Source organism: Danio aesculapii, chromosome 9 (assembly GCF_903798145.1).
Source record: "Danio aesculapii chromosome 9, fDanAes4.1, whole genome shotgun sequence".
Taxonomy (NCBI): domain Eukaryota; kingdom Metazoa; phylum Chordata; class Actinopteri; order Cypriniformes; family Danionidae; genus Danio; species Danio aesculapii.
This window is the reverse complement of record NC_079443.1, coordinates 10,217,155-10,237,933: the sequence shown is the minus strand read 5'-3', so window position 1 is coordinate 10,237,933 and position 20,779 is coordinate 10,217,155. Positions and strand designations below refer to the sequence as shown.

Below are 20,779 nucleotides of genomic sequence, written 5' to 3'. Positions count from 1 at the left end.
TTTTATAGTAATAATTATATATAAATAATTATTATTATAGTTATTATTATGGGAACATACAGTTGAAGTCAGAATTATTAGCCCCCCTTTGAATTTTTTTTCTTTTTTAAATATTTCCCAAATGATGTTTAACAGAGCAAGGAAATTTTCACAGTATGTCTGATAATATTTTTTCCTTCTGGAGAAAGTCTTATTTGTTTTATTTCGGCTAGAATAAAAGCAGTTTTTAATTTTTTTAAAAACCATTTTAAGGTTAAAATTATTTGCCTATTTAAACTATATATTTTTTTCAATAGTCTACAGGACAAACCATCATTATACAATAACTTGTCTAATTACCCTAACTTGCCCTAACTTATTATTTACTGTCATGATGGCTAAGATACAACAAATCAGTTATTAGAAATGAGTTATTAAATCTATTATGTTTATATATGCATTGAAAAAAAATCTTCTCTCTGTTAAACAGAAATTGGGGAAAAATAAACAGGGGGGCAAAAAATTCTGGGGGGCTAATAATTCAACTGTACAAGCAATTTGATTACTATAATTTATGCATTGCAGGTGATAAAGGAGACCCTGGAATCATTGGAAAGCCAGGAAGCACTGGAGAACCTGGAGACACAGGTCCTAGAGGAGACATGGGATACCCAGGTACCCAGGTTTTTGAATGACGGAACAGATAATACCTATAATGTTATTTATGTAATTTTCTTAACTATTACTGTGATCTGGTTAAATGCATACATATTGTGGGAAATATTGTGAGAAAGAAGACCAAAACAAGGTATTCATAATTTGTTGAGTTGAAATAAAACATGCAGATTATGATTAAAATCGTAGTTACCATCTACTTTATTTTCATTTGCTCTTTTTCTTGCTTACTTTAAAATAAAAAATAAAAAAACATGGATTTATTCATCCAATAGTATGTGCATGACTAATGTTGACCATAATATAGAGCAAGATGAATTGAAATGAAGAGAAAAGGGACTCGAAAATGAAATCCAAACACAAAATGTTAACACCAGGCAAAAATGGTATCAAGTCTTTGAAGACCACTTGAGATTGGATTACTAAAAACACACATTAATACTAAGTGTAAACAGAACCTTTCTAATTTAATTTTTTTTTTAGGTTCAATGGGTCCAAAGGGTGTTAAAGGTGTTGGTGGTTCACCGGGTCACCATGGTTTTAAGGGGACTGATGGCTCCAAAGGAGATAAAGGAGATCCCGGTGAACCAGGAATAGGAATACCCGGTCCCCCTGGCACAAAGGTTTGTATTGTTGCATGAGTAAAAGAATCAAGTAAAAATCTGCACTTTAAAAATGTGAAGGAATGTACTTTTTATTTCAAATTTAAAGGGAAATATAGGCTCCCCTGGATTCCCTGGCGAGCCTGGAGAGAAGGGACAAAAGGGTACAATGGGTATGCCAGGAACTCCTGGAACTCAAGGACATAAAGGAGACCAAGGATCGATTGGTTACCCAGGCAAGATCATTACAGTGACTTATACATACTACACAGCATGTGTTATTAATTCACTCTTCTGTAATACAGTGCTTTGTTTGAATGAACTATAATGTACAAACCGTATTGTATCCTGGGCAGGCAGTCCAGGGAAGCCTGGTGAGAAAGGTGTTGGAGGGTTGCCAGGGTCCCCAGGAGAACCTGGGACTCCAGGACGTCCAGGTAAATCTATTTTAATGCAGTTTCTGCTAAAAGTAGAACCCTTCTTACAAATTCAAAACAAGTGGCTCTAGGGATCCATCACCGTAAGCTTCAGAAAAGTCACATACTGTACTACACATTTGATGGTGAAAATCCTAAAGCGATTTTTGTGCATGTGTGTGTTGTGTGACTAGGTGAGCCTGGTCTACAGGGTCCTCCAGGTCCCCATGGGGAAAAAGGTAAATCTGGGCAAGATGGCATTCCTGGATTCACTGGAGAGAGAGGGGAGCCCGGTAAGATTCTTTAGCTCTGAAGGTGAAATACTGTCATATTCAATGCTTCACCTTCTTTGACTGTTTTATATAGGTTAAATATAGGTTAAATATCCATACCTAAACATTTTACCATAAACGTATTATAAATTGTTTATAAGGGCACCCATAATAATAATTTTTTGTATGTTTATGATAAAATTTTAGTATGCATTAATATCATGGATCATGATTTGTTTGTGAAAATGCTTATACACAGTTTTAAGTACACATTTTGGTCATATACATGGTTAGTGAAAGAAACCCATTGATCTAAAGACAAACAATTGTTCTTTTTCAGGTGTACCTGGGAGAGGATTGCCCGGATCTCGTGGAGAACCTGGCGGCAAAGGTTAGAATCAGATGCCCAATAATTAGGATCTGTTTAAAGAAATGAAATTTAGTGAGATTTATTTATGAACTAGTTTCCAGAGGATCACATGCTTATGATTGACCACAGCTGGTCCCGCATTAGCCATCATATGATTTACCAATCCAAACGCACATACTGTAAATAACCAGATTTTTTTGCCTTAAGCTACGGTCACACCGGGCTTTGTGTGTGCGAAATTCTGTCGTGCGGCGCGGCGAAAATGGGGCGGGATTAAACAAGATGATTAGACATTAAAAAAGCGAGTGATTGCTCCATGTTTTAAAATTCTGTCCAGAGAGGTCCTGTTTTGATACTCAATTGGTCTCACGCAGTCAAGTGATGCGATTTTGATGCGAAACTGGACGCATGACCTTGCATTTCCAGTCTGACGCATCCGCATGCGTATGAATGGAAGTCTATGGGAGGTAAAGCTCAATGTGACCGCAGCTTTAGTCATCTTCGCCTTAAACAATCCCCCCATCCACCCCTACTCATCCCCCTCTTTCCTAGACTAATCCAGGGTGGCATGGTGGCTCAGTAACTAGTGCTGTTGCCTCACAGCAAGAAGGTTGCTGGTTCAAGTCTCAGCTGGGACAGCTGGCGTTTCTGTGTGAAGTTTATATGTTCTCCCTGTGTTTGCTTGGGTTTCCTTTCAGTACTCCTGTTTCCTAATACAGTCCAAAGACATGCAGTATAAGTGAATTCAATAAACCAAATTGGCACAGTATGAGTTTTTAATACTAGGCATTCACTGTATAACCATATGCCGGTATAGTTGGTGAAGTTCATTTCGCCATGCCAACCCCTAATAATCAAGGAATAGGCTGAGCGAACAAATTAGGTGGAGATTTATCTCCTGCTGAAACAGGAGGGAGCCCTGGGTTTAAGGATCTTCTGAGCTCAGGGCTCTCTCCCGGGACAGCATGCCAAACACACTTTATTACCAATCATCAGCTAAGTGTGAACTCTTGAAATACACGTTGTGATGGTGCAGAATGCAATATCTGTGTAAAAGACACAGGAGTGGAGAGGTTTAAAAAGTCCCAAGTGCCGCAGAGGAGATCAGAATGCTTGCTTTTTCCTTTTTATTTTATGATAAAAAATGATTGAACATTTGCTGGTTCCTGCCTCTTTCTTTCCTGAATGAGGGGGTTTGAGCTACTGTTACAGAAGCATTGCTCACATTCCCAGAATACTTGACAAATTAGAACATAGAAACCCCACTGCCTACTAGCGTTTTGGAAATGTTATTGCTAAAGAAACACAGACAAATCTCAGAATTATTTCAAGAGTTTACACTTAGCTTATGATTGGTAATAAGCTTGCTTGGCATGCTGTCCCAGGAGAGAACCCTGAGCTTATAAGATCCTCGAGCCCTGGGCTTCCTTCCATTAGCAGGGCGAGAGGGGAGTTTGAGCTCATGCTTAAGAATGAATACATTTTAGTTATTAATTTTCAATTAACATTATAGATGTATTGTTATCACAAGTAATTAAATTGAATTATTAGTAAGTAATAAAATGTCTCCACACAGGTGACAAAGGCAACCCTGGTCTTCCTGGCATTCCCGGCAGTCCAGGTATACCGGGAACCAAAGGTGATAAGGGTCTGTCAGGATTCCCAGGGGATCAAGGTCGGCCTGGGGAGAGAGGACTTCCAGGACAAGCCATGGAGGGGCCTAAAGGGGACAGAGGAGGCCAGGGGCAGCCAGGAGAAAAAGGTGAAGCCTAAACACCTCACCATACAAGTTCATTATAAGGGGCTTTCACGTTTATATGTTTGGTGCACACTTTATGTTGTTTGCAAGAGCTTGTCTGGAAAATCTGAAAATTGTTTTATGAGATTAGTTGAGCCCATAACAGCATAACAATGGAGTCTGCAGGGAGTCTACAGTAATGCGACAGTCATCAAAATGGCACAAATTGTATCAAAGCCTAAAAAGGGCAGTTTCAAAGAGTTATAATAATATTTGTGGGGTATTTTGAGCTGAAAATTCACATACACACCCTAAGGATATTAGAGATTTTGGCCCACTCCCAATTCTCCTTAGACATTCCTCTTAACCCTACCCCTTGTTTTGTACATTCATGTGAAAGGGTAGGGGTGACCCCATTCCCTTTAATTTGATGGCATGGAGCTAAGGGGAAGGGCTAGATAGCCCTTGAAACTTGAGATTTTTCAGGACCACACTCGAAACCAAGGGGTAGGAAAATTTCCCAGAAGACACTAGCTACAATGGCAGCATGGCTGCACATGGAAGTCAAGAGATCCACATATTAGTTTTTTTGTCATTATTACTGTAGTGAAATTAGCTACATTTATGAATATTAATGATTAATAATAACAAGTTATTATTAATTCTAAAAATATTCAAAATTAACTTATACTTAATTTAACAAAATAAATATAACAATGTCTTTGCCTGCTCGTCTAAGTGGACTCTGTCATAATTTATTTATTTAGAGAGGGAATTATAACTATTTCTTGTGAAATAGATGAATAGTTTAGAAGTTTTAGTAAACTTAATAAGCAGGTAGCAAGGGTCTATCATTAAAGTGACTTTGTTTGTGAGACAAATGTCAATCCAATGTTGTTGTATATTGTGATTTATTGACTAGTCTAACATATAAGAACAAACGTACAAAACATAACAACAAAAACATAGAAAAGAAGGAAAGCGAGGAAATAAAGAATTTAGGTAAAAGAATGCCAGATCTAACTCAGTTCTCCACAACTATTAAGAACCACCAAGACTCTAAAAACACCTAGTTGATAAAGGGGCACAGTATACTGCATGACTAAATTTGAATTTAGTGGGTCTCTCTTCCTCTTGTTGTGCGAGTTTCTCTGATGCTCGGAAGATGAAGTCTTTTAAGAAGTCCTTTCGTTGCCGTGGAGTTTGTGGTTCAGATCAGAGGATACGCGAGATGCAAATATTTGAACTGAGTTTAATTTGCCAGAAAATAAGAAACGTTTGCCCCTTCGTGTCAAGGACACTTCTGTGGAGACCTTCTGCCAATACCTTTCTGCGAAGTGTTTGGGGGCGGTGTAACAGGTATTTAAAGGCATTGGTCAGATAACTACCAGACTCTCCTGACTGACTTATGGCGTGAGAGGAAAAGTCACGCAGGAAACCTTCTTTGTTCCCCTCACTGGTCTGAACCATCCCAAGACAGACTAAAACTTTAACTTTTGAAACGACACCAAGCATACAAGTTATCATCCTATGTCCTAGATCATGAGCTGTACAATTATGTATGGAGATGAATGACACCAAGCACGACTATTTTAGAAATACATAAAACATAATTTATGCATTCTAAGTTCATCTAGTCTCTTGAAAATGAAATTTTACCTCCGGACTGTATGTTACATTACAAATTCTTACAGCAAACAAAGCAAATTTTTTAATACATTCCTCACGGCATTCGTGATTTATCGTCATGCTTTTAAAAACGCTAAAATAAAAACCACTAATTTAGCTATCTACAGTATAATCCATAATAATAACCTGTACAGAATTCCCACAGCATACTTTCACATATGACACTCAATGACACTTTAATCTCCTGTCAGAAAAGTCTAGTGGCTGGGAATGAGCTTTTTACAGTGTCTCGTATAATGTTAATGTTGTCTTTTCTGTGTTTACATAGATGAATATGGCCAATGTGTAAATTAAAAGAACAGTTACGAGCTTATTGCCATTGTCATTGTCATTATATTGTTATGATAACATGATATCATTGCCTTAAGTGATTTCCTTAAGATAAATACCAAAAAATAACGCACCTGGAATAACTACAGCAGTCGCGATTGTCGATCTTTTATGAAGTGTGAGATCGCGATGACATATGATGACGTGTGCAGGTGTTGTAGTGCTGTCCTATTTCTTAGGGGTAAAATTTAAAACCCTTACCCTTCACACTCTGTTTCAAGGGGAAGGGAAAGGGGTAGAGGTACAAAAATAGAATTGGGATTGGGCCTTATTTTACATCTTATAAAAGGTGCATAATAGGTTTCCTTTAATGATGGTGGCTGTTAATTAAACTGCAGTCTACAATGGTCAAATTTCTCACACTACAACAGACTGGCTGTGATTCTTTTGTTTGTTTTTGTTCTTTGATTAGAGGTGAGAAGAAGTTGGAGAATCATTGCAATGAAATACTGATAACAATTGTCTATGCTGCAGTGTGTACTATATTGTAGTATAACTTTATTTTTTTTACTCTAAAACAGGATGAACAGCTGTATTCTGCTGCTGAATATGTGTTGCTAATGTCAACTTACTCACGTTAAGTTTTTTGTTTAATTTTTTATCACAGGTGTGACTGGTGAACAAGGTCCACCTGGAACTCCAGGAAGTGCTGGATCGAAAGGAGAAAAGGGAGATGTGGGCTTCCAAGGTGCACCAGGCTCTCAGGGTTATAAAGGAGACAAAGGTTTCCTTGGCGTTTCTGTGAGTTTGTTATGACTAACTATAGGAAACAGAATTGTTCTTTCAAATGTGATATAAACCGCATAATTTAATACAATTTTGCTCTGTAGGGTGAGCCTGGGTTGCCTGGTTATAATGGACCAAAGGGTGAGATGGGACCACAGGGTGTTCCTGGTTTCCCTGGTGAGATTCCTAATGGAAATGTGTTTTGGAATGTTGCATTGCATTGTACTTGTGCTGTGGGTCACCAGTCAATGTGTGGCTCTGTCATTTCAGGTACAAAGGGTGAACAAGGAGTGATTGGTTCTAAGGGTGAAGGAGGTGACAGAGGATTCCCAGGTCTCAAAGGTATGAAAAAAAAGGGTGAACTCAAATATACATAATCCGTAAGTGGAAGATGTTTGGAACCACCAGCACTCTTCCTAGAGCTGGCCGGCCATCTAAGCTAAGTGATCGGGGGAGAACGGCCTTAGTCAGTGAGGTGATCAATAACCCGATGGTCACTTTGTCCAAGCTCCAGCATTCTTCTATAGAGAGAGGAGAATCTTTTAGAAGGACAAACATCTGTACAGCAATCCACCAATCAGGCCTGTATGGTAGAGTAGCCAGACGAAAGCCACTCTCTGCTTGAAATGTTATGGTCTTATGGACTCTCAGACCATAAGAAACAAAATTTTCTGGTCTGATGAGACTAAAATTGAACTCTTTGGAGTGAATGCCAGGCGTTACGTTTGGAGAAAACCAGGCACCACCAGGCTAATACCATCCCTATAGTGAAGCATGGTGGTGGCAGCATCATGCTGTGGGGATGTTTTTCAGCAGCAGGAACTGGAAGACTAGTCATGATAGAGAGGGAAATGGATGCAGCAATGTACAGAGACATCCTGAATGAAAACCTGCTTCAGAATGCTCTTGACCTTAGAATGGGGCGACGGTTCATCTTCCAGCAGGACCCAAAGAACACTACCAAATATCAATGGAGTGGCTACACAACAACTCAGTGAATGTCCTTGAGTGGCCCAGCCAGAGCACAGACCTAAATCCAATTGAAAATCTCTGGAGAGATCTGAAAATAGCTGTACATAGTTGTTTCTTTTTCAGCCTGAAAGAGCTTGAGAGGTACTGCAAAGAGGAATGGGCAAAAATTCCCAAAGACAGGTGTGCCAAGCTTGTGGCATCATATCCAAATAGACTTGAGGCTGTAGTTGCTGCCAAAGGTGCATCAACAAAAGTATTGAGCAAAGGCTGTGAATACTTATGTACATGTGATTTTTCAAGTTTTTTATTTGTAATAAATTTGCAACAAGTTAAAAAAAAATATTTTTTCACATTTTCATTATGGGGTATTTTTTGTAAAATTTGAAGAAATAAATGAATTTAATCCATTTTGGAATAAGGCTGTAACATAAAAAAAATGTGGAAAAAGTGAAGCTTTATGAATACTTTCCGGATGCACTGTACATTCATAATATTGCTGCATAATATGTTTTTGGGGTTATCCGTGGTCTGCTAAAAGTAATTTATTAAAGAGCCCCTATTATGGGTTTTTGATAATGACCTTCCATGCAGTGTGCAACACAACTCTAAGTGAATGAAAACATCCAGCTGAGGTTTAAATCTGCACCTTGTTTAAAAATATTGCTTTTTTTAAATAAAATATTTGACTCGTTTAAATTATGTGCCATGCGCAGTCTCACAGCTCTGCAGGTCAGGAAAGCATGTGCTGTCATGAATAATTAGGAAGCATGCTCTTCTCATAGGGTAAGAAAATCATGTCATCACTGGACAGGCAGATAGCGATATTTCATTGATTTTGACAGCACCCTGTGGTTTTAATTGATGCTCAATACACAGAGATTTGTTAAAATCTAAAATATTGAACTCATGAAGGTATGGATGTTCTGAATACTCTTGACTGAATGTTTGACTGAATTTCTTCCTTTAATATGTTCAAGGTAGTGAAGGTCCCCCTGGACCCCCTGGGCCACACACATTTATAAAGGGAGATCCAGGTCCTCCAGGACCACAGGGTCCCCAAGGTCTAATTGGAATTCAAGGCTTCCCTGGGACGAAAGGACAACAGGGTGAGGCTTTTTTAATATCTGAACTTACAAGTGTCTGAAAACAAAAGGTCGGCATCTTTTAACACAAACACACTTTCCTAGGTGTGATGGGACTTCAGGGTTTAAAAGGAAGCGATGGGACACCTGGCTATAATGGACATCCTGGGGCCAAAGGAGAGCCTGGACAAACTGGACCCCCTGGCAAGTGCACAGATACACAGATACAGCTTTTCATCCATTACATGCTGATCCCTAATTTTATCAACCCCTATTTTCTTTTCTGTAGGGCCCAGAGGGTACCCCGGACCGCCAGGGCCTGATGGTATCCCAGGTCACATCGGCCCTCCAGGCCCTTCCTCAATGGACCACGGCTTCCTTGTAACTCGCCACAGTCAGACTATTGATGTTCCATATTGCCCACAGGGAACGACGCCAATCTATGATGGATATTCACTGCTTTATGTCCAGGGCAATGAAAGGTCACATGGGCAAGATCTAGGTCAGCACAGAAAACAAACATATTATATGCACACATTATAGGTGCATGTCCACCGAAAATGTTTTTGTGCTGCAGAAATGCAAGCGCTGTTCTAAAAACCCTCACCTGTCAGCATTTTTGCAGCACAGCATTTTTTTTTTAGTCAGTTACTATGATAGAGTATACCCGCTGTACCTTTACAAGTCTTTAGCAGATTATTTGTTAAAAGTTGCATGGTATTGTCCTGTCCCTCCTCCACTGTGATTGAATGGCAAGCTCAAAAGTGACACTGATATCCGTTATTTTTAAAGTTAAAATAACATCAATCAAAAATGAAATAAAATTTATTTTAATTAAAACTTTGGTGGAAACACACCATAATGGTCAAAAGTTTGCAATAATTATGTGGCTGGGTTCAGGTAGTTCGAAAGACCCACCCCCCACTAAAAGTTGTGAAACACCAAAAGCAGCCCATATTAATACTTGTTAGGCTATTGTTGTTATATATAAATTCAAATGTACTTTTTATAAGAAGAGAATCTGGAAAAATTTGGAAGTTCTACATTATTATTATGTTTTTTGTTTTTTTTTCAAATGTATTTATTTTTTATTATTATTCAAATGGCCAAATTCTGAGACTAAGGAAAGTTGAATGTGTTGGCCAGTTTGTTTTTTGCCTAATAAATTACAATAGGCCACAGATTGCTATTTTCCCACAGTGATATATCATAAAGTAACCTAAAAATAAGTAGCCTCTTCATATTTCTTTATTTTAAATCTTTAGAAAATGTTTTCGGTACATCAAAATGTGGGACCATCTGACAAGCTAATTCAGCAAAACGTGCTTAAAATCTCACAAAAAGTCTTGTATTTAATCCTCATAATTAAATAGAAAATGAGTTGAATAACTGGAAAAAGGTCCACTTTTTGAGAAAAAAAAAGAACCACCCCTTTCACTGGGTTGGCTTTGGTTCTGTTATAAAAGTAATTCAAGAGTTCACACTTAGCTGATGATTAGTTATAAGCTTGTTTGGCATGCTGTCCCGGGAGAGAGCCCTGAGCTCATAAGATCCTTGAGCCCGGGGCTCCCTCCCGTTGCAAGGCGAGAGGGGAGTTTGAGCTCAGGTAGATCTCGAGAACTCCCCCGCTGTAATAACCAAAGAACAGCCAGTGATTGCTCTTGAGAGATAACCATTTACTAGGAGCATGTCTATAGTGCCGGTTTGGATTAGTCAATTAACTTATGTTGCATGTTTTTTGGACGGTGGGAGGAAACAGGAGAACCCGGGGGAAACCCACGTGAGCACGGGGAGAAAATGCAAACTCCGCACAGAAATGTCTGCTGGTTTGGTAAAGCCTAGAACCAGAGACATTCTTGCTGTGAGGCAACAGTGCTAAGCACTGGGCCACCGTGTCACCCATCTAGGAAGAAGGAGGAGTAGGGGTGGATGGGGGAATTCTTCAAAACGAAGATAGCGGTGGTACGTAACCCAGGGTATTTGTAGTAGCTTAGGAGTCGTCTGATTGGTGCATTGAGAATTGGATAATGCGGATCCAGCCGCTAGCAATCATAAGCACGTGACCCTTTCGAAATTTGTTTATAACTAAACTTCACTAAGCCCTGTGGAACTGTAAAATTTGTACCTAACAACATCCTTTAGCTGTTATTCTTCCTACAGCTTAGTTTACAACAAGCTTTAATACGATTATGGTTTGGTTTACAATATATATAAAAAAGAAGCTTCTTACAGTTGAAATATTAAATTATTTTACTGCTTTTATCAAATAAATGAATAAGCCTTATTAATGTATAAGCATAATCAAAACAACACAAGACAACAAGTTCATTATATATCTTTAACTGTTATGGACTTTTTGTTTTCATTACATGTAGTTTGACCTAGTTTTGTTTTTGTTTGGCTATTTTACATTCTCTTTTGTGTTCAGAGCATTGCCTGGTTATTAATTTTTTAATGTGAATTATATGAAACATATCAAACATTTATAGTACTTGATACTTACAAATCGCTGTGACATTAATGCTGGTTCTTATGTAATATTTATTTCTAGGTACACAGTCCCTGACATTTTTTTTGTTCTTTGTACTGTTCTTTGTACCCTGTAGGTACAGCTGGTAGTTGCTTGAGGAAGTTCAGCCCAATGCCGTTCCTCTTCTGTAACATCAACAATGTTTGCAACTTTGCGTCTCGTAATGACTATTCCTACTGGCTGACCACTCCAGAGCCCATGCCCATGAGCATGGCCCCCGTCACAGGCGAGAGCATCAAACCCTTCATCAGCAGGTCTGTGATATTTATGAATGTTTGGGATATCCATGAGTGTGTTCTTGGTTCCCATGTATATGTGTGTTTTCCTGTGACAGATGTGCTGTGTGTGAGGCTCCGGCTATGGTTATAGCTGTGCACAGTCAGACCATACAAATTCCAAACTGTCCTGATGGGTGGGCTTCACTCTGGATTGGATACTCTTTCGTTATGGTAAGAAAACCAAATATTTTGAAACAAAGTCGACTGATCAAATAATGCGAATGTACATACTGTAAATGTAAACGAATGCACTGCTCGTTTCAATGATGAGAGCTCAGAATATATTGGTTTTTTTCGTGTGAATCAAGCAGCTGAAATATTGCATCTTGAGCTGCACAAGTGTAAATAAACACAGTGCTGTGCTTCACTACATATATATTTATTTAATTTACAAAAAAGAAAACATTGACATAGTAAAAAAAATAGAGCAATAGAGTATAGCAGAGTAAAACTAAAGATATGTAGATGTTAGTACTGCAAATTTACAGTTAAATTAATCAATACAATTGTTTATTCTTTTTTTTATTAACTACTTGGTTTTTATTATACAATACAATAGTAGGTCACACTTTATTTTGATAGTCCATTTGTTGAATTTAAGTTACATTGCATCTACATGCCGACTAATTCTCAGATTATAAGTAGACTGTTAGGTTGGGGTTAGGGTTATTGTAAGTTAACATGTACTTGCAAATTTTCTTATAGTCAGTTTAATGTCTGTTGAAGGAGCAGTATAAGCAGATATTAAGCATACTAATAGATACTAATACTCAAATGCACCATCAAAATTGCAATGTGAAGTGGACGCTGACATCAGAGTTCATATCCAAATGCAGGGTTTATTAATAAGAATGGTCAGGCAAGCAACGGTCAACACAGGGGCAAACAGATGTACACAGGAAATCCAGAGTCGTGGTCATAACCAGGCGACAGCTCAAAAGGCAGGCCATATACAGGGATAAACAAGGCAATTTGTTGAAAAATTGCCTTGTTTTTAAAATTTACAAAACTGCTTACAAGACTAAGCAACTAGTGTGTCTCTGTTCTGCTTTAAAAGTCCATCTAATCAGTCTTTGAGCAGCTCCCTGCTGTTTGAGTGTAATCAATCATGATCTAGGTGTGTGTGTGTGTGTGCGTGCGTGCGTGCGTGCGTGCGTGTGTATGTGTGTGTGAGTATGTGCGGTGCATGATTAGAACTTGTAGTCCATATACCAGCAGATTTGTAGTCCTATGTGATCTGTGTGTTTACTAGCGATCTGCAAGGATTAGATCACTGGCGATTGTGAAAAAAAAATAGTGTTACCCAATAGTATTATTGCACCCTGAACCACAAAATCAGTATGTTGTACTGCATTTTTGGCAATACATTCACTCAAAAATATAGATTTAATGTTAAAAATCATTTGAATTTTCATGAAAATATTTAGCAAATTTCTGTAAATGTCAAAACATAATTTTTGATTAGTAATATTCGTTGCTAAGAACTTGAATTTAAAATGTAAAGTTTTACTTGATATTTAGATTTTTTGAAACCTCAGAATCTCAAATAGTTGCATCTGATATTATGATTTGTGTATTTAATTTAAGTATATATATATATATATATATATATATATATATATATATATATATATATATATATATATATATATATATATATATGTGTGTGTGTGTGTATATATTTATTTATTTATTAATTTATTTATTTTTTCCTCCAACTTAAGCTATTCAAATCATCTGGGGCCTCATGTATGAAGACTTGCGTTTAATCAATACTAAAACTAAAGCTGTAAATGTGCATGCACAGTAAAAAAATTCAGATGTATGAAACACTGCATACGCGAAATCCTACGCATATTCTCTTTATACATCTGAATTTACATGAAACTAAGCACACGTGCACAAGTGCAAAACTCCCCCTCTCCCTAATAAATATGGTAATGAACCACTTTGGCAAAACCAAACGAAAAAGCAATGGCAAAAGCAAGCAAGAAGAGAAACTTCACAGAATGTTAATTGGAGGTGCTCCTATCGGAGGTAGACCGGAGAAAAACTGTGTTATTTGCAAGTTTGTCCTCCGGAATTAATAACAAAAGAAAAACAATAGAGTGGGAGAGTTTAGCTTACGCGGTTAACGCAGTGGGGTCTGAACATCGCACTGTGAGTGAATTAAAAAAGAAATGGTCTGATGTAAAGGTGCAGGTTAAGAGCAGAACAGCGGTGCACTGTCAAAGTGTGGACCGAACAGGCGGGGAAACAGTGGATACTGAACTAACACCCTTTGAGGAGAGAGTTGCCTCAATTGTGGGCGACACTTTACTGTCTGGTGTAGTATCCATGTCTGGGAGACACAGATGTATTAGAGGAACACTTTGTAAGGGCGGTATAGCAGCACCCCCCCGCTCTTATCAAGCCAGTGCCACCAGCATTTCAGCTGCCCAATCGCCCTCTGACCGAGTGCGAGAATGGGCATCGTTGTGTCTGCGCTCTTTGTCAGTTTGTCGGTTATTGAGGGGGTTAACAGCCACGTATTTAATGGATAACCGCGGTCTTCTGATATGCAGTAAATAATTGCCCTCAATAAAATAAATTTTAAAAAATTGCTGGAATAATCAGCAACAACAATATTTATTTATAAAGCACATTTAAAAACAACCAAGGTTGACCAAAGTGCTGTACATAGGAGTGCTAAAGACAGAGAAGCAGAATATAAAAGAAACATTTAACAAATAAAAGCAATAAAACAGTTATCAAGTAGTTTTAAAAGCAAGAGAAAATACTGTAGATAGGTCTTTAAAACAGAATTAAACACAGAAATGGAGGAGGAAAGTCTAATAATAGCTTTAAATACATCACTCACCAAGAAGCCACTCATTGCCCACACTGCCACCTTGGAGCCTCGAATGTCCTCTCATAAGGCCAACACTGCCATTGCCATAGACTAATGGTTTGATACATTTGCAAATGCTTTTATATGTTCTAAATCACATAATTGTTAATAAATGATACATGAGGCCCCTGATGAATTTCTACATCATCATATATACACTATATTGCAAATAAACTAAATGTTGTACATTCTAATATGCTAACAGCATACGAGCGCTGGTGCTGAGGGCTCCGGTCAGGCTTTGGCTTCTCCTGGCTCTTGTCTTGAAGAGTTCCGCTCGGCTCCCTTCATCGAGTGTCACGGTCGCGGCACCTGCAACTACTACGCCAATTCCTACAGCTTCTGGTTAGCCACCATAGAAGACAGCGATATGTTTACGTAAGCTTTTACTTACTTATTTTATACAGTTTATTAATTCATTTAGTTACAATGCATTTAAAAATCATGGATTGTTTTATTTAATTATTAAACATGCAATTGGGATAATGTATTATTACGCATTTCATTTAAAGGAGATTTGAACAGCATCTAAACATTCAGTTTCTGCAGTAGCAACTCCTTAAAATTTATGATTTGTTATTATTTTCAATATACTCTACAATAAACAAGTCCAAATCAGTTGCTAGGCATAGTTTCATTGATGAAAGGGCCTGTACTGAGTTTGAAATGCAGTTTGTTAATGGAATATACAAAACGAAATATTATAAATGCAATTCTGAAGTGAAATAATAGATTTTTTTTTCTTTTCCACCATTTTTTACCCTTCTTTTTGGTCAACAACTCTTTTACTTCTGTTTATCATTACAATAAAAATACAATATAGAAATATTTTAATTTACATTCCTGCATTTGTTTTCATATCATATCATAATTATTTATTTATTTAATTATTATTTAATAAATGTATTTATTTATTATTTATTTATTAATTATAATTATACTTTATTTATTTATTTAACAAATTCATTTATTTATTTAACATATTCATTTATTTATTATTTATTTATTAATTATAATTATACCTTATTTATTTATTTAATAAATGTATTTATTTATTATTTATTTATTTATTATATATAATTATACTTTATTTATTTATTTATTTATTTGTTTATTTATTTATTTATTATTTTATCTGTCTTTAGTATGGAGAGCTCTGCTGTGACGTGAATTTTCCTTTGGGATTAAAAAAGTCTAACAAACAAACAAACAAACAAATCATTTAAAGAAACACGCCACTTTTTTTAAATAAACAGTTGAGTTTTACCAGTTTTAAATCCATTTAGATGGTCACTGGGTCTGGCAGGGTTACTTTATTTTAGTATATCATAAATCAAAATGTTAATCAAGATGTTAATTCAAAACTAAGACATAAACTTTAATTTAAAATTGTGTGATTAAATTGTTTTAATCAAAAACTCATTTACCTTTGAAGATTCTTACAATAAAAAAATAACACTAATTATTTACATTTACTATTTATTAGTCTAATTTACATTTACATTTATTAGTCTAATGTATCTTTGCATTTTGTTTACAGGAAACCTGTCCCTGCAACGTTAAAGGCCGGAAGTCTACGAACTCACATCAGCAGGTGTCAAGTGTGCATGAAGAGGGTATAATCCAGCCTCAGTACTCTTTCTCTTCCAGTTTAATGAACAAAACAACTAATGTACTGTTTGGTGCTACTTCTATGAAAGCCATAGAAAAACTTCAAGAACACATGCAGAAAAACACATATACGTCTCTACATTTATAAGCAATGGAACCTCAAAGATCTCCCGGCACATTTGCTTCATTCAAAAAAAAGTGTTAACTAACGCCGTGCCATCGTGTCTAATGAATGACGCCTGTTTACACTTGCACTGAGTATATGTATTAGTAAGCAGGTAACCATCTTCCAAAACATTATGAATTGGACACGTTTCCGTCCAACACTCTTTATGTATTTCATTTCATGTTTATTTATCATGCCACTCAACGATATCAGATGCCGGTATCTTTTTTTCTCTCTAAAAAAATGTATAATCAAATAACACTAACGTTATGGAATTGGAGGATTGTTTGTTTTTCCTACTTCGCCGTCACCTTGTTAGCACCGTCTTTTATTTGATGTAGGAAAGGCAAAGATCAAGCTTATTGTTGTAAATATAATGCTCTATTTAGTTATCTAACACTCTGTCGCCATAATCTCTTCAGGTAAATACAATTGATTCTGTTCTACTTCATTATTTATGAAAACTTATGAGAGTTTAAGCACCAAGGGGCCTTTTCCTTTCTACTTTGATTTCTCTCTGTGTAACCACTGCAGAAGACCATGTCATGGCACATAAACTGTAATATTCGGCGCTGTTTCTTTTGTGCATCGGCGAATGGCTTTTAGACTGAAACCTGGCGTGTTTGGATCCTTGTTTTTTATGTATATGCTTGCTGATATTTCCTTGCAGCTGTGGCTGTTCACATTTCTTTCATCGCTGAAATGTTTCATTAAGCTTGTCATAGCCAAAATACAGAAAAAACAATAGCGCTTAGGAATATTTAGCATTGTTTTACACTGCAAAATATGCTTTTTATACTTGTTTTCAGAATTATTAAAGCAACACACCACTTTTTCTCTGAAGCAACTGGCTCATATAATATGCTCATTTAAAAAAGAACCTCATCTAGATTTAAACAGTTGAGTTTTACCATTATTAAATACATTTAGTCGATCTCTGGGTCTGGCGGGAGCATTTTTAGCTTAGCGTAGCATAGATTTTTAAAAATCTAAAAAGTTGATAATTTTCCTATTTGTAGTTACGTTCTGTACTATGGCTAGGAACTATACTCTCATTTTGGCATAAAAACTAAAGGAACTTTCCTGCTGAAGCCATTGACTGCAGTAGGAGCAATGATATTACGTTTCGCAAAGATAACGCTGCTTAATATCATTACACCTGTTGCAGTCATGGTACAACAGCAAAGAACTGTACCATGTTGTACATGATGTACCTACAGAAGAGTTAAAACTTGAATAGGACATTTTCAAAACTCATTTTGAGCATTTTTGAGCAAGATGCTAATGGTCTAATTCGATTCAATGATTTATGCTAAGCTAAGCTAAAAGTCTTCCCCCCAAACATTATTTTGACATTATTGGCCGAATACATTAAAAAATGGCAAAACCTAACTGATTAACTCTAGAGCAGTTGTAAAATTTCCAAATATTAAGTGAGATTATCTGTATTGTTTAATAGTTTTTATTATCTTGTATTATTTTAAAATAAACTGGCAGTATTGTAAGTAAAATAATCTTTCAAACTGAAAAAACAAGAATATTTTACTTTCCTCATTGACAGGTTATTTAGCTTAGTTTAAGGAATACCCACCTTATTTTGATGTATTATTCCTGAAAACAAAACAACAACTAGAAAAAGTAAGAATTTTTAGATATTTGGACTAGAAACAATGCAAAAACTCGAAGTAAGAAAAGCTTTTTTGCAGTGTACTACAAATACCACCCCCCAAAAAACTGGTTATTGTAGTTATTGACTACAAACTATCAATGGTTTGGCTACACTAAGCATAGTTTCATTCTAAAACATTTGTAGTTAAACTATGTTCATACATGGTTATCAATCTACCAAAACACTTTTACTATAATAAAACCCTGGTTCATTTTTGCTAGGGTGGTGTCATTTGAACCGTTTCCTACAGACTTCCTACAGAACAAATCAAACTTGTTCCCATTCACATATAGATATTTATAGTCCTTTCTATGTCTGTTTAAAGCTCCAGTCAGAATAATCCAATGCTGAACACACCCAAGTGCGCTAGGAAGCAGGGATGGTGCTAGCCTTTTTACTAAGGCATGAGCAGCAGTTACGTAAATACCGCTGTATCCTTGTGTCAGTGAATATTACGATATACCAGCCAATCAATTTTTCATATCACATTTCATCATATAAATTACAGGTGTCAAACTCAGAGGGCTGCAGATCTTCACTGTTTAGTTCTAACCCTAATTAAACACACCTGATTAAACTGGTTGAGTCCTTTAAGCTTGTTTGAAACCTACAGGTAAGTGAGTTGGGTTGGAACTTAACTGTGCCAGGCTGCAGAGTTTGACACCCCTGATTTAAAGGAACACTTTTTAATTCGGAAGTATGTAGGCTCTAAGTCACCTAGGGTTAAACAGTTGAGCATTGGCAGTTTAAATCCATTCAGGCAATCTCTGGGTCTGGCGGGAGCACTATTAGCTTAGCATAGATCATTGAATCAGATTAGACCATTAGAATCTCACTCAAAAACAATGAAGAAAGTCAATAATTTTCACATTTAAAGCTTGACTATTCTATAGTTACCTTGTGTACCAAGACAGACAACAAATCAAAATTTTCTTTTGAACTTATTGAGTGAGATGCTAATGGTCTAATCCAGGGATCACCAATCTCAGTCCAGGAGGGCCGGTGTCCCTGCATGGTTTAACTCCAACTTGCCTAAACACAGCTGCCTGGGTGTTTCAAATATACCTAGTAAGACCTTGATTAGCTTGTTCAGGTGTGTTTGATTAGGGTTGGAGCTAAAATCTGCAGGATACCGGCCCTCCAGGAACAAGTTTGGTGACCCCTGGTCTAATCTGATTCGATGATTTATGCTAAGCTAAGCTAAAAGTGTTTCTGCCAAACCTGGAGATCGACTGAATGGATTTAAAAATGGTAAAACTCAACTGTCTAACTCTAGAGAAGTTGTAAAATGAGCCTATTTTTTTATAAAAGAACATGTTCCTTTAAGTCATCTTGGTTTCTGTCAGCTGTTTAAGGATGCTAGATTCACAAATTAATCGCTATTTGATCTAATCTTCGTGAACCAAGACTTACACTAGAACAATTAGCTTATTGAATGATTAGAAATAGATTTTTATACTAAATTGGTCATTTTAAGAACATAAATTAACATTATTAAAACAATAAACACTTGAAATGGATATTTAGCCAAGCTACTGTCCACTGAAGAAAACAAAATATTTGTTTGTCAGTGAGCGACAACCATGTATCCTACAGCTTTATAATGACTGCAGTTGAAGAACATTTAAATCCAAAAGAATTATTGAAACAGAGCATCAGTATTTGTCAGGAAATTTGTCATTCTGTTCAAATCATGTTTGTTGACTCACTCAGTTAAATGGGTGGTTCAAGGGGTGAATATTGATGTGGTTTCAAACCTTTATTAGTTTATTTCTTCTGTTGAAAACTAAAGAGCTAGAAACCTTGGAGCCATTGACTTTCATACTATGGAAGTCAATACATTTTGGGGTCTCTTACATCTCTTTAACTTGAACTCAGCAAACTTACCATAACACAACTTTCTCTTCACTTCACAAAAACAATTCTGTTTGAAATATGTTCCTTCCTGTGTTTCTTTTTTAATTTGCCCAGCATCGTACCGCGTATCGATTTTCCTATGTTGTGATTTTCTTTTGTCTTAATTCCTCTGTTAGCAGAGGACCTGCACAATTCCCCATTTACACAGTGAAATTGTTGCTCATGATGATTATTATACTTATTTTTTCTTTCATTTTACACTGATAATACTTGACTATGCAATCAACACTACTTGGTTTAACGAAACCGTCCCTGCTTTTGACCTTTTAGTTCATCTAATTGTTCCAATGTTTTAGTTTCTAGTTGTGTTTAAATTTTTTAAAGTGCCTTACATGAATTTCGGTGTGAAGATCCCACACACTGACCTCGCACACACACTTTGTGGCCCATGAAGAATTAACGACCCTTGCTTTGGAATATGTCGATTAATACTGAGTTTTTTCATTGCCAGATGATTTCAGTGATGCCCCCCCATTCTTATACTGTGTCAAAATAAAATGTTTGTATAAATGTGTTGTTCTATTGTCTCTTTTTTAATACCCTACAATCACAGACATGTACAGTACATAAGGGTATATATATATATATATATATATATATATATATATATATATATATATATATATATATATACATATTATAGACTTAGGTTAATCAAGATTAATCTCACTGTAATCTTGGAATTAATCTAGATTAAAATGGCTCATTTGAATTCTGCCGAAGGCATTCAGAATATGTGTGCTACCCAAATAATGACTAAAAGTAAGTCTTTGAGAACGGGTTTCTCAAGCCAGGTGGCGCATTAGACCAGGGGCTCATCTCCTGTTTCCAAAATGCATCTCAAACTGCTTCAGAAACTGTTCTACT

At 36.5% G+C, this 20,779-nt stretch overlaps 1 protein-coding gene across 1 annotated transcript in view; it reads left to right on the top strand.

Moving 5' to 3' along the window:
• Nucleotides 1–20,422, top strand: part of col4a1 (collagen, type IV, alpha 1) — a 107,352-nt gene extending 86,930 nt beyond the window's left edge. Inside the window, exons 36-52 of the mRNA XM_056464757.1 lie at nucleotides 565–654; nucleotides 1,138–1,277; nucleotides 1,366–1,492; nucleotides 1,613–1,693; nucleotides 1,867–1,965; nucleotides 2,285–2,335; nucleotides 3,891–4,076; nucleotides 6,679–6,812; nucleotides 6,902–6,974; nucleotides 7,068–7,139; nucleotides 8,747–8,875; nucleotides 8,957–9,055; nucleotides 9,141–9,353; nucleotides 11,458–11,635; nucleotides 11,716–11,830; nucleotides 14,755–14,927; nucleotides 16,090–20,422. Of these exons, the coding sequence (XP_056320732.1) occupies nucleotides 565–654; nucleotides 1,138–1,277; nucleotides 1,366–1,492; nucleotides 1,613–1,693; nucleotides 1,867–1,965; nucleotides 2,285–2,335; nucleotides 3,891–4,076; nucleotides 6,679–6,812; nucleotides 6,902–6,974; nucleotides 7,068–7,139; nucleotides 8,747–8,875; nucleotides 8,957–9,055; nucleotides 9,141–9,353; nucleotides 11,458–11,635; nucleotides 11,716–11,830; nucleotides 14,755–14,927; nucleotides 16,090–16,171 (2,042 nt within the window). The 3' untranslated portion in view covers nucleotides 16,172–20,422. The remainder of the gene's footprint in view (nucleotides 1–564; nucleotides 655–1,137; nucleotides 1,278–1,365; nucleotides 1,493–1,612; nucleotides 1,694–1,866; nucleotides 1,966–2,284; nucleotides 2,336–3,890; nucleotides 4,077–6,678; nucleotides 6,813–6,901; nucleotides 6,975–7,067; nucleotides 7,140–8,746; nucleotides 8,876–8,956; nucleotides 9,056–9,140; nucleotides 9,354–11,457; nucleotides 11,636–11,715; nucleotides 11,831–14,754; nucleotides 14,928–16,089) is intronic.
• Nucleotides 20,423–20,779: the final 357 nt, after the last annotated feature.